Source organism: Amphiura filiformis, chromosome 20 (assembly GCF_039555335.1).
Source record: "Amphiura filiformis chromosome 20, Afil_fr2py, whole genome shotgun sequence".
NCBI lineage: Eukaryota > Metazoa > Echinodermata > Ophiuroidea > Amphilepidida > Amphiuridae > Amphiura > Amphiura filiformis.
Window position 1 is genome coordinate 48,419,762 of NC_092647.1, and position 14,646 is coordinate 48,434,407.

General features: G+C 34.7%; 1 protein-coding gene across 1 annotated transcript in view; it reads right to left on the minus strand.

Annotated features, from left to right (window-relative positions):
- Positions 1–9,182: 9,182 nt before the first annotated feature.
- The window catches only part of LOC140141883 (high mobility group protein 20A-like), a 30,239-nt gene continuing 24,775 nt past the window's right edge, over positions 9,183–14,646 (minus strand). Inside the window, exons 9-10 of the mRNA XM_072163754.1 lie at positions 13,744–13,882; positions 9,183–9,437 (exon numbers count right to left, since the gene is read on the minus strand). Of these exons, the coding sequence (XP_072019855.1) occupies positions 9,422–9,437; positions 13,744–13,882 (155 nt within the window). The 3' untranslated portion in view covers positions 9,183–9,421. The remainder of the gene's footprint in view (positions 9,438–13,743; positions 13,883–14,646) is intronic.

Below are 14,646 nucleotides of genomic sequence, written 5' to 3' on the forward strand. Positions count from 1 at the left end.
ACTTAAGAAGATACTGAAATTAGATAAGTTGATACCAAGAAAAAATGGAAATAGAGTAGTAATTTCCATGAAAACTTACAGCATAATATCTAATTACTTTTGATATCAATTACAAAGGGGTAATTTCTAGAGTTATCACCAAGTTATCACAACTACAGTTACTATATGACAACTAAATTTGGAGGTCAAAATCATAGAATAAAAGCTCACATTATCGTAAAGTAAATTTTTAAATTTTTCTGTGTGCTATATGTTGATTGTATACAAATGTCAGTGCAGAAGTGATGAACAATCACTCTGGATTGGATGATCAACAGTCATGAAAACAAGACGGTTGACCCATTGGTCATCGGTGCATAGAAGTGGTGGAGACCTCGCCACTTCTATGTAATCACTGATCACCAGCGTGTACCCGGACCACAGAAGAACTTAAAAATTGAACTTTAGTACTTAAAATTTCAATATGAGTAAACACCTTATAATAATATGGTCTAAAAACAAAACACAAGACACTGATCAATTCTGATCACAAATAAACTGTTGAACAGAATATAGACCATTGTTAAGAACATAATTATACAAAGATATAAAGTGATTTTGTGTATACATTTATGGGCATTGAGCCTAAAATCCACACCCCTATGGAAGATTTCACAGCCAATATCAATTTCAGTTGCACCTTATGGTCCATCCAGCTGGAAATTTGTGCTAGGTGTAAATGTAATTTCAGCTGAAGATTGTTGCCATTTAGCTAATCCAGTTGAATTTTGCGCAATTTGGCCTAAAATTTTGTTTGGAATTCCAAAATCTACCACACCTTTCCCACTTTTTACTGGATGAAATGGTTGGATTTGGAATAATTTAAACAGATGAATTTGATTGGAATTCCAAAATCTTCCACAGTGTGGGTGTGATTTTCAAATGAAACATTATGTATAATATTTCCCTTATCTTTTTCTTGAGGATACAATTATATTGGGCATGCAAATGCTATGCTGCGTGTCCCTAATATTTCTCAGCAAAGTTTTAAAAAATCAATAAATGGGTTGAAAAATCCTATTTTTATGGTTTATTGAAAGATTCGGTGGACCATGCTTCAAAACTAGCTCAGTCAACAGTCAGGTATATTCATGCAGGATGGGCACATGACCAAAAAGGACAATTTGATGTGCCTTCACTCAATTGTGATCTTTTTAAACGAAACCTAAGTATTGACATGCTCTTTATAAATAACCGTCCAAACTGATTCCACTAGTACATCAAAATGTTACTACGTTTAATGGATCTTGTGTGTGATATTGTATAAATAGTTTATATTCAAATATAAATTTATCTGTATATAGCCTGTACAAACTATAAGATACTGTAAATGATTTGAGGAGAAATAAATATCCGTCCACACTAACAAATTAATGTGTAAAGAGTGATGATATTTGTCATGTGCAATTCATTTTCAGCCCTCAAATTTAGCTAGAAAAAATAGAACATATAAAAGTTAAAACATACCATACTGCTGTACTTTATCAGCACACAAATGAGAAAATCGCAAGGGAAGTTTTGTTGACATCTGTCAATTTTATAAAGGACACTCAATGTCTTTACAACAGACACTTCAGTTACTATAAATAAGGAATGAAATCAAAACTCGAGCGGTGGTTCCGTCCGGTTGCCATTGTTAAGAACAATAGAAACCCGAACCGGCGGTCAACTGCCGGTCAAGTTTTGATTTCATCCCTAAGGAAATAAATACACCACAAAGGTACAAGTGAAATTTCTTAATCCTTGGTTGGTCATACTAAATCCTGTTTATTTAACATAATTCCCTGGACCAAATAAAGCACATTAGAAATGTACTTTATCTGTACTTTATGGGTACTTTAACTGTACTTTCTGGGTAATTAGTACATATAAACTGTACTTTAAATGTGCTTATTTTTCATATCCTAGAAAAACTGTGTACTTTAAAGGTACTTTAAATGTGCTTTATGTGACTTTAATTATACTTTATGAATATTTTGATAAATATGGGAAATTTTTTGTGCTTTAACTATACTTTATTTGGACTTAGTTTTTTTCCCAGTGTCAGTGAGTATACTTTAATTGTGCTTATTTTGGACTTAACCAAATTTTGAAGATCAGTGTGTACTTTAAATATACTTTATCAGTACTTTATGTATACTTTACCTGGATTGGTTTTCCCCGGTATTGTCAGCAATGTAAGAGTACTTAAAATGTGCTTTTCAGTGTACTTTAAATGTACTTTATTGTGGACATCATGGATATATGATGTTTACATGTACAAGTCACATGACTACATTCTTCTAGATTTGAAAAATACCAATGGCCATCTTGTGCTAAGGTTGTATAATGCAATGGACGTATAAAACTGTTCATATTTATATAAAATGAGGGACTTAATGGACTTACAAATACAGGCTTGATTACAGGAGATAGTTACTGGTAATGTATGCTTGCATGTGAACATAATTGTGTTACCAATACTTTGATAAGCTCCATAAATGTGGTAAGCTTATAATAAAGTAAGCTTATAATTATAAGCTTACTGTATGATTCAGTATGCTTTAAATGTACTTTTCTAGTCATTGTGCTTTATTTGTACTTTAAAGGTACTTTATCGTCGTTCCAAATGTCACACATTGGAATGTTGTTTAGAAAGCATATTTAAAGCACAGTGCTTTAAATATGCTTGTTTGGTATAAAGTACAATAATTAAAGTACAGTACTTTAAATGTGCTTTTTCAGTATGCTTTAAATGTACTTTTCTGGTCATTGTGCTCTATTTGTACTTTAAAGGTACTTTATCGTCGTTCCAAATGTCGCACATTGGAATGTTGTTTAGAAAGCATATTTAAAGTACAGTGCTTTAAATATGCTTGTTTGATATAAAGTACAATTAAAGTACAGTACTTTAAATGTGCTTTTTTCAGTATGCTTTAAATGTACTTTTCTGGTCATTGTGCTTTATTTGTACTTTAAAGGTACTTTATCATCGTTCCAAATGTCGCACATTATTTAAAGTACAGTGCTTTAAATATGCTTGTTTTGGTCCAGGGTTATCCCAGGTGGAGAGGGAAATAAAGACTGTACAAAAAGTTACACAGCCATTATAAATATGCCTATAGCTTCAGAACTATTAATTGTATTCACAATGACGTGGAACAAAGGGTGGTGTATTTACGTGCATTTTGATCCCCCATTTGTCCAGTTTGGTTCAATATTAACAATGCAGCAGTGTTTTGAAAGAAAAATACCAGAATTTAAAAGTTGCAGCTATTTGTGCAAAGATAATGGCAGGCTTTACGTGCTACAATGCTTGCTAAATATTGGACAAGACGAAGTTGAGTCCAATATTTTAAAACTCATAGCAAGACAAATAAATATTGGGTGTAAAGTATCCAATTTTATCATTATTATGTTGGATCCAATATTTTCACACACTCGGACTCGTCAAAACATAATAATGAATGACATTGGACAAATAAGGTATCAGGATGCACGTAAATACGTCATCCTTCCCTCTATGTCAAAACACTGTAAATACAGTTAATAGTTCTGAAGCTATAGGTATATGTGTATTTATAATGGCTGTGTTACTTTTTGTGCAGTCTTTATTTCCCCTACGTAACTTAATCAAATCAATTATGATCGAAGCATATTGTAACAACTATAACTGAAGACAGAACTAAAGACTATAATTTGCGTATGACGTCCTGTCAACCAGACCATTTGAACACCTGTGCCCGTGTCTAAAAATCATGCACACACCGTTTGTGGCCATCATGGAACTGTATTAGGGTTCATCAGCTGTATAGCTGTATTTGGTGCCTACACATTTACGCAAAGAAGTCAAGACTACTTTGAAAAAAAATTGCGTGGTGCAGAATGGGTGTAGCTTAGTTCAATTGCTTAATGAAAGATTGGCCCTTATTAATGGATGATGCTGGACTTTGCCTGTTGGTGATTGGTCTGTATCTCTTTAGTTTATGCCAGCAAATTCAGGGACTCCCTTTTGAGGAGAGCGAGAGCAATTGCTCGCTACTGCTCTCCTTAAATCTGATATAGGAGAGTGAATTTGAGCTCTCCTTAGTTGACCATTCTCTCCTTAAATTATATTGTAAATATTCAAACAGCTCTCCTTGAAGGCTCCAGAAGAGCTATTTAATGCTCTCCTGCAAATTCCAAAAGACAGTACCAGCAAATTAAATAAAACTCATCAGGGGAGGTAACAAGAACACACCAAATCATCAAAATCAGACTACAATTCATGTTTAAAATGTATTTATTTGTACAATACATTAACAAACATTTCAAAACAATAGACAAAATATATCACAGAACAATACACTATTTTGGAGCTGTAAATGTGAATATTAAATAACCAACAACAGTTGCTGTGCATTCATTTGGCAATAGTTTGTATAGTATACAAATATTGAATGTTTAGGAGTACAATGGTAAGAATATTTTCATGAAGTGAAATACAGACTTTTCATCCCCTTTATGTTCATAAATCACCAAGAAAACAAAATTAAAAATATAAAAACAATATTTATTTAAGAAGCAACACCCCACCTATAATTGTCGAGTCGAGGTTGTCACTGTGTGCTACACACTTGCATTTGTCAGCGTTGCCATGGTAGCTTCGTGTGAGTGCAATGAATACTTGACTATTGTACTTGTGCAGAGTGTGTTTATGCACAGGCACCCATGGGGGGGGGGCATGGATAGGGAGCAGTGCAGGCCTTTTAACATCTCCTTTATAAGCCCTATTTCATATTTGCTTTGCTGGGGGCCCTGAGCCCCTAGACTTTGTCCACCTGCTTGCTACGTCCCCGTTTTTACAACTGTTGCTAAAAATAGCAAAAATAATCAATATAAATTGGCCAATCATATGACAAGAATCTTTATATGAGTTACAAGATTGCATTGCCTATTGACAGGATTGTCAGCGCTTCCCCTTCAACTACGTTGTACAAGTACAGTCACTAGCAGATTCCTATTGCTGCTACCCCACAGGTACACTACTGGCCTGCTACTTCATTGGTACTATAGAGTACAACACACATCGGAATCACATGTCAAGTTCACATACACACTGGTGCTGGATTGGTACTGCCCTGGTACTCTCGAGTGGCCACAAGGACATGGTATATAGTTAGGCAGCAGTGTACCTCTGGGGTTGGCAGCAATAGGAATCTGCTAGTGTATGAATAGTCCAGCCAATTTAAACCGAAACCACAAATTGCTCAGCAATTGCATTATCATGCTTATTATATGGTCAGATTCAAAGCTTGAGTAATCTTTGGCACATTTATCTGTCATATTTTTAAAAAGCTCTGCACAGTTAACTTTGTATATCAATGGGGACTGTTAATTAATATTGGTCAGTGCATCCAGGGCATTGTTTTGGGACATGATGTATGGCAATAAACACCAGGATTCTCATCTTAATGGCAAAATTAATATCTGCTTAATTTCCTGGTCAGACTATACCTAAACAGTTGATGTCACTCTAAAATTTAGCAAAACAAATTCTAATACTGTTTGTCAACAAAACAAGGCAGAAATCAACCTCTCTTTCATTATCACCAAAACTGTTGTATTTTCTTAAACAAAACAATTTAAATTGGTCATACTCATCCTGCAGTTTATCTGAAGATTGTAACTTCTAACCTCTGTTAGCCATACAGATCCCATGTGGAAAATGGCACGTGAGAGTGACCATACACAAAATAGCAGGAAGACAGCCAACAAACCACTAAAAAGGCTGACATTTCAAAAGCACTTCTATATCTTTATATAGAGCAAATATGAACAAGTCAGCAACCCGACTTGGGGAGGAACTTCAATTCTCACATATCTGTTGAACTACTTGCAACCCCATGCCAAAATTGTCTTGCATATTCAATCTTAGATGGGCACTCCAAGATGGGAACAACTGCTCTATAATTTATGGCAATATTATTTCTTTTATATTTATACTCATTTAGACTGTAAATGCAATATAACTGATATGCAGTTTTGACACCTCAACTTGTTAAACCAATGTGTGATTTGCATTAAAAATAGAAAGATTTGTATTTTGTCCCCAAATATAGTTGGGTTTCACTATGTCCTTAATTTTGGGCCAAGGAAATGAGGTAAAACAGAGAAATTGCTACTTTATTCCAGTGCCTATAGCATCCACATGTGTATCAATGCATTGGTGAATAATTTAAAGCATTTCAGGCTTCCGTACAAAAAGTAGTAATTCCCAAAAAAATTGAGGGTATTGCTATGTGCTGCAAATCACAAATGTTGGCTTTAAGTTGGGAACATAGTACATTGTACAAAAAGTTACAAAGAAAAAAGTGTTGCTTTGTGATCCAAGCACAATGATTCCTTTCTGATGCTTCTGAGTAGCAGTGACGTCGTATAGTCTTGAAATGCACGCCATTCTTGTAATCACAGTACAATACGCTCAAATGTAAAGGAGACACTATCAGAATGCTTTCCCACATTCAGATGCATTTTGACATCACAACCAAACTTGCAGCGATACATGGTTTAACAAATTTTGCATGTGACTTCAGAAAGTTAACTATATCAACAAAACATTTTTAAATGATTAAAATCTGGCAAATTAGCATATCATTGTCCCTCCTAAAATCCTAAAAGAATAAAGATTAACAATTTGATCGATGGGACACAGATTAAGAGTGGGTTAGGACAAAACCCTATGGGTAAAATTGAGTAAATGCTCTCAAAATAAAATAAAAGGGGGGGGGGCTCATTCTACTGATTGCTACCTGAGTAACATAGCAGATAAACAGGTTGTGTGAAAATAAAGAGATAACAATCACATGGTATGGTTGGTACCTCAAACGTTTGTGGTGTTACTTTCACCTTTCTTCAGTATTAAAGATAACTTATATCAAGTTAAACTTCAGTACTTTGGATATAAAGTAAATGAGTTTTAAATCCTTTTGGAAAGCAGTGCTTACCACAGAAAAAGGCGGGGCAGATGACCCATGATAAAAGACCTTGTTACAGTTGGTTCCGGTCAGGGTAATAAGTCCGATTGTTGGCTACACCTGACTGTCCTGTAAAAATTGTCCCGACCAGCTATCTACGGCGACCCCCTTCGTTCACCAAGTCACTTGTGCCTGGCCGAAGTTTCGTCAACGTTATCTCATAGATTTCAGCTGTTAATGCCTAAATATGCTCGATATAAAAAAATCAAGTAAAGATGTCACACTACAAACAAATGAACGTGACTGTCAAAGGTAAGTACTTCCACATAGATAAACACAAGTGTGTATTGTGCTTGGATCAACAATGAAAAACTTTCTTTTAGAATTCTACCAGCACAGATGAACAACGTTTAAGAATATACAAAAAAATATATTTACATTAGATATTCAACATGAAACTACAAGTTTTCTTCGTACAGCACACCTAATTTAGGGTACTAACATCTGTGGGCAAAATGGAAAACATAACAAGAAACAATTCCACATCAAAAGACATCACATGTATACTGGACTTCATGTGCAGATTCATCCTGAAATAAATTGGCTTGTTTCTTTCTCTCAAGAAACTAGATCTTTTTCAAAAAAATTAATGCATTTTATGAGTTGTATCACCAGACATAACTCTTTAAGTCTCTAAAGAGTACCTTTTCTTTAAAGAGGAAGCTCTGCTAGAGAAGGTCTTCTGGGGTGAACCAAACCTGTCTGGTTCTCAAATTAATCAGTGACAAAGTTATCTCTGAATTTGACAGGGTGCTAATTGATGCAATGACATTATAATATCAATTAGCACCTGTCAGATTATTAACCTTTACTATGTTATAATTATATAATATTCTACATGCATGTAATGTCTTTACCATACATTACACATCCTGTTTTTGCTCAACAATATTCATGTAATGTCTTCACCATGATGCACGTCATAGTTTTGCTAAACAAATGCCCAGGCATGAGAATGGTTTTTTTGAAAACTGCCTGAAAATGTGTGAATTCGGCATTAAAAGGCCCAAAACAGGCTGGAAAAAATGTGTAAATTTGGACAACAAAACTGCCTGAATTGAGGCAAAAGCCTGACAATTCTCATGCCTGATGATACCCTCTGATTCTTCCACTCTATTATCCTATTGGGCTATTTCAGTTGTAATCCATACACCTCCTATATGGGAGACATGACCTTAATCTTACACACAGGGAGTGTGAATTTCAAATGGGATTACCTGAATGGGCAACTCAGTTTGAAATCTACACCTGTATGTGAGATTAAGATCGTATCTTCCATAGGGGTGTATGGATTTCAACTGGAATATCCCAATGCAGATACAAACTGTTGTCCATACCCCTCTGATTCTTCTACAGTATTAACCTATTGCCAAGACTTGATTGAGGGATTATACAGCTATATTATCCTTCAATGAAGTCTTGACATCAGGTTAACTTTGTGTAAAATTAAATGAAGGATGTACCACTACTTCTTTTACAGTCAATTGCAGGCAACATTTCAGTCACATTGGGCTAATCTATTTAAAGTCCACACTCCCCCTGTGGAAGATTTTGGAAGTATTTTCCACAGGGTAAATATGAATTTCAAATTGAATTATCACATTAACTTATTCTACATGAAACTCATCCTCCCACTATAGAAGATTCAAGTTGAGTATGAAATTCAAACGGAGCTGCCTAATGTGTTCATTCCATTTGAAATTCATACTTCTATAGGCCCTATATAAACATCTCAAAAAAAGTACCTAAACCCCCTTAAATAATGGCCATTATTCAAAAATGGGCAATTGTATTACAAATCTCATTTGTAGCAATGGACTAAATATTGACGTCTCAGCGTACATTTAAATCAATGTAACACAAGATTTGAAAGTTGCAATAAATTCTATTGATTTGTATTTATTATAATGGAAGGAAATCTGTGTAATGATATCTGAGTGTTTTTTGTTGTAAGTGCAACTTTCAAATCTGGACCTCACTACGGTGTTTTATTGTTTTCTGAGCTATCGTATCAAATGAGGTCTCAAAATGTGCAGAAATAAATTCTGCTTCCAACACATTTTACATATTTGTAATATAATAGCCTGTTTTTGAATAATGGCCATTATTTACGGGTTGTTAGTTACTTTTTTTGAGATGTTTGTTTCTAACATCTTCCACAGGGTTAGTGTGGATGTTAAATGGAATAGCCCCTTGAGGTATCCCTCCTTTTACATGACATCCTTGCACACAGTTTATCGTTGCATTGAACTGAGGGTAACAAAATGCACAGACACTTGTTTTGTGAAGAGACACATAAAATTATATATGTACAGTTGACAAGCCTGGAGTTTGACTCCATGGAGATAGGATAGAGCTTAAATAGAAGTAATCATCGCCTGCTCAAGTCATAACTTGGGATCACTGTGGAGAACAATAGAAAACAAAAGAAAACATCACATTAGAAATGATAAGACAGACTTAAGGGGTACTACACCCCTCGATAAATTTGTGTCTATTTTTGCATTTTTCTCAAAAACTAATAACACAATGGTAACAAAAGTTATGTATATTATAGGGGCAAGGAATCAATTACTACACTGGAATTTCAGTGACCCAAGACAAGCGGTTTGTTATTTATGATAAGAAATAAGGTACCGCTAGGATGTACCTCGTTTCCTATCATATATACTGAACCGCTTGTCTTGAGTCACTGAAATTTCAGTGTAGTAATTGGATTCCTTGCCCCAATAATATACATAACTTTTGTTACCAGTGTGTAATTATTTTGTGAGAAAAATACAAAAATAGTCACAAATTTACCACATGGGTAACCCCTTAACGGAGTTTGATGCAGCATCATATTTAACTTAACAACTTGCCCATTGGCACACTGTACAACTAAATATCATTTGTGTAGGGCCACATCAAGCATCACAGTTGCCCAATATAAGATTGTCCAATAATGAAAGAGTTGTCTTAACATTGGACTACATTTACTATTGGTCACGGTGGGTCTTTAAAACTGCCCTCCCTGGGCGAGACAGGAAGTGTGTATAATTTGGTTCACCTCAAGTTTGGTACTGACGCACGTGCATATTTCGCTCGCCGCAGTATCGAATCACACATGTTAAGTTAAACACGCTGAGTGTACACGGCTACACGCACACGTACAGGGGCGGTTTGTCAGCATCAATCAATCAATCAATCAGTCTTTATTTCATTCAAAATACAACAATACAATAACAGCAAGACAACACATTTGAATGAGGAGATGCTCAGAAGGCCAAAAAGGCCTGAACAAGCACCCCCTTAACCTTAGCCTAAGTTTCTTAATTTGTCTAATAAAATACAAATACATACATACAAACACCCCCCACCCTCTTTCATACATTCATGTAGAAACGAACTAAGCAGGAAAAAAATGACGAATAAAGAACATGCATAATATAAGTGTATACGACAAATTAGGATTTCATAACATATGCTCACGTATATCGCAAAAAAGAAAGCTGAACATTTTGTGAATATAATATAAATGCTAAGAGATCAGTTAATTTTAATCGATTTTTTGTTTTAAAAGGAGAAAAATAAAAATAAGTAAATCAAAGTAAATCAAAGAGATATTAAGTGTACATTTCCATAAGGTTTGTTTTAATTTGGGATCTAAAGAGTTTTACTGATGTAGCCGTTTTGGCGCATCTGTCAATCGAATGCCATTTTCTTGGCCCGGCGGTTCTTATTGTTTTGTTAGCAAACTCTGTTTTTGTAAGACAGATCTTGTAATCTTCAGCGTTTCTTGTGTGATACCTGAGGTGATTCCGCTGCTCAACGAAATAACTATTGAAGGCCTTTGGTAACAGATTGGTATTATACTTGTACATGAAAGTGCTTAGTTCGAGATCATAACTATCATAAACATTAAGCAAATTGTAATTCTTGAAAATAGGGGCTGAGTGACTTAAAAGTGACTATTCGATATCATTCTAAGGGCTTTTTTTTGAAGTTTGAAAATCTTTTCCAAATATTTTTGACAAGTATTTCCCCATGCTAAGATACCGTAGTTTATGTAAGGAAGTATTAAAGTACAATATAGTGAATACATTATTCGTTCGGGAACAAAATGTTTCAGTTGGTTTATTACACCAACACCTCTAGATATATTCTTTGAGATGTTGGTAATATGAAATTTCCAAGTTAGATTCTCATCAATTGTCACTCCAAGAAATTTGGTTTTATTCAACCTTTCCAGGATTACATTATCTAATATAATATTATTAGTAGCATTGTACAATACGCGTGATGTTTTGTGATTTGTACCAAGCACCATATAATTAGTCTTGCTTGCATTCACTGATAGCTTATTAGCCTTAAACCAATTATTAACTTCTTTTAATTCATTGTTGATAAGATCGTATTTGGACACAATGTCCTTATGTGAATAAGTTATAGTAGTATCATCGGCAAACAAGACAAATTTTAGAATGGTGGAAGTATTTATGATATCATTAACATACAAAATGAACAATAATGGGCCTAGGATGGAGCCTTGAGGTACTCCACATATTATATCTTTATATTCAGATTTACAAGAATTGTAATACACATACTGTTTTCTATTATGTAAGTAATCTTTAAACCATTTTAAAACGTTTCCTCTAAAACCATAATGTTCCAGTTTATGTAATAAAATACTATGGTCGATAGTGTCAAAGGCTTTTGACAAATCTAAGAAAATCCCAACAGTTGTCTCATTGTTTTCGACAGCATTACTAATTTTGTCAATAAATTCCAAGATAGCCATATAGGTAGAATGTTTAGATCTAAAGCCAAATTGCTTATCATTTAGAATTTCATATTTATCAATGTAATGTATGCATCTGTTGAATACAAGCCTTTCAAGTATTTTTGAAAAGCATGGCAGGACAGAAACTGGACGATAGTTGGAGAAAACTTCTGGATTTTCTTTCTTATAAATGGGAATTACCTTTATGCGATCTTTAACTCATTTGGTACTACACCAGCAGTAATAGACAGGTTGAATATGATAGTTAACGGAATCGATATTTCCTTTGCAATCTTTTTTACCACGTAATTACCAATAGTATCGTGACCAGCACTCTTGTTTTGATTAAATTTATGTATTATTTTTATAACGTCTTCATTAACAATTGGTTTCATGTACATGCTACTGCTTAATGGGCTCTTTAAATAATCATAGTACTTCTTGCCATTTGTTGTAATCTTGGAAGCTAATTTAGGTCCGATGTTAACAAAATATTCATTAAATTCATTTGAAATTTTCTGGGGATCTGACACCGTTTCGCCTTCATCATTTTTGAATTTAGCTTGCATATTTCTTTTGTTGTTACGTCCAATAATGCTATTTATTGTTTTCCAAGTTTTTTGTAGATTGTGTTTAACAGATTCAAATTTCTTTTTATAATACTCTCTTTTTGATTTTCGATTAACGTGTTTAACTTATTTCTATATGTTTTGAATGACTCAAGCGTTTCATCACATGGCTTTTGTATATACCTCTTATACATCTTATTCTTAGTTTTTATACTTTTGAGAAGACCTCTACTTATCCAAGGAAATTTTGGTTCTTTTTATTATTACTCTTGCATTTTGTCAAAGGCACACATTCATCATATACATTATTGAAAATATGTATAAACTTATTGTAACTATCATTTACATCTTCATTATCCAGTTCAGCATGCCAATTCACATTGGAAAGTTTTTGCTTCAAATTATTTATATTACAAGTATTATGATTCCTCTTATAGAAGTAATTTCTTTCATCAGGCGATGTTTTTCTTACTGCCCGATTTTTGAGTACTATAGTTAATAGATGATCACTGACATCAGTAACTATTATTTCTGAGTTTACATCGTTGTGATTATTTGTAAGTATATTATCAATAATGGTTGCACTATGTTCAGTTATTCTAGTTGGTTTGTAAATTGTTGGCATGAACGAATATGAATAAACAAGATTAAGATACTCATGAGTTTGTTTGTGACAGTCATCCTTTAACAAGTCTATATTAAAATCCCCCATTAGATAGCATTCCTTATTTTCTTTAGTTATTTGATCAAAAATAGGACCAATATCTTTGATGACCCCCACGTACAGGGGCGGTTTGTCAGCATGCTGGCGGCGCAACCGCAAAAAAGCACTGACGTCACTACCAAACTTGAGATGAACAAAATTATAGATCCACTAAAGTTGCCTTCTGTCCAATATGGTGATTTTTTCTTTGAAGTGGTAAAAGCACCCAAATATTAGGAATTTGGGCACCTATCAAATGTCCCCACCACCCTTTTAAAGTATTGATGGACACAACTTTCTTCTGAAAAAACAAGACAACCCTGGTATACATTCACGCTACTCAATCTGGTGCATTGATGTGCACAGTGAGAGTTCGGGCCCTGACGCAGTCTCTGTTTATTCTCATGAATAAATTGAGCTAACTTGGAATTCCCTTGGGCAAAGAACTGGCTGCTTTTTGTTTCAGTTACGATACGAGAAATCAGGGAGCCAATCCTGGCTTTGATAATTCATTGAGATTGTTGCTAAATGGTTTATATGGTGTGTCTTGAGCCACATTGTTCATTGAATTCCTGCTGAGTGTGCTGAGGCTTGTGGGTTTATGCCTGTGTGTAGCGCACTATAAATAATGGCCCTTTTTTCTGAATTATTTTATACATATAGCAGACTTACCCCTGTAAATCGAGCCTTCCCACTATTTCTCTCACACTCGATATAAGGTTCTCGTTTTCTTGCGGTGAATCTAAGATGATCTGATGTAATTTGGTCATATACGAGTCTATCGTTTGTAACGTCGGAACCTCATTGGTACCTGAAAATACAACAACAATGATATCAGTTGACTCAATAATACTTCATCACTAAAATTTCAAGTTGTAAAATGTATTGAGGCTGGAATAAAACAATGTTATGAATTTATCTTTTTTTTATTCGGACGAAACAACCTGGTAACTTTCTGCAACTAAATGATCTGAGCTCACTAAAGCAGTTCACAGTTAGTCATTGTCATTACTAAGGGCTAAAAAGGTTTGTTCTGCTTTGTCGAAATGCAAATTTTGCATGAAGTTTGACCTCCTCATTGTGTATTTCTTAATTAAGAAGTTCTTTAACCTGTTCTATAACTTGGATATTGGAAGCGCTCTAATAACATGAAAGCTAGCTCAGATAGTGAAGTGCATTATTAACCCTAACACTGGACCCTGCTTTTTGGGATCGGAAGTCAAATAAGATCCGAAAAAGTCAAGGAGAAGAAGAATTTTTGACTTGGCACCCCCGGGATTCGAACATTTGACCCCTTGCATGCCAAGCACACGATCACGGACCGGTAGCTACATCGGGTTATTGCTGCCCGGCCAGCAATTCCGTGCGCATATAACACTTAGGGTGATTGCGCCATCGCAGACCCTGGGATTCATGCATGCGCAGATTTTTTCATCGTAAGATTTTGTAAGATTTTTGGGTGTTAGGGTTAGGGTAGGCTCTGATCTGGAAAAATACATCTTAGTTAACCCTAACACTGGACCCTGCTTTTTGGGATCGGAAGTCAAAGAAGATCCGAAAAAGTCAAGGAGAAGA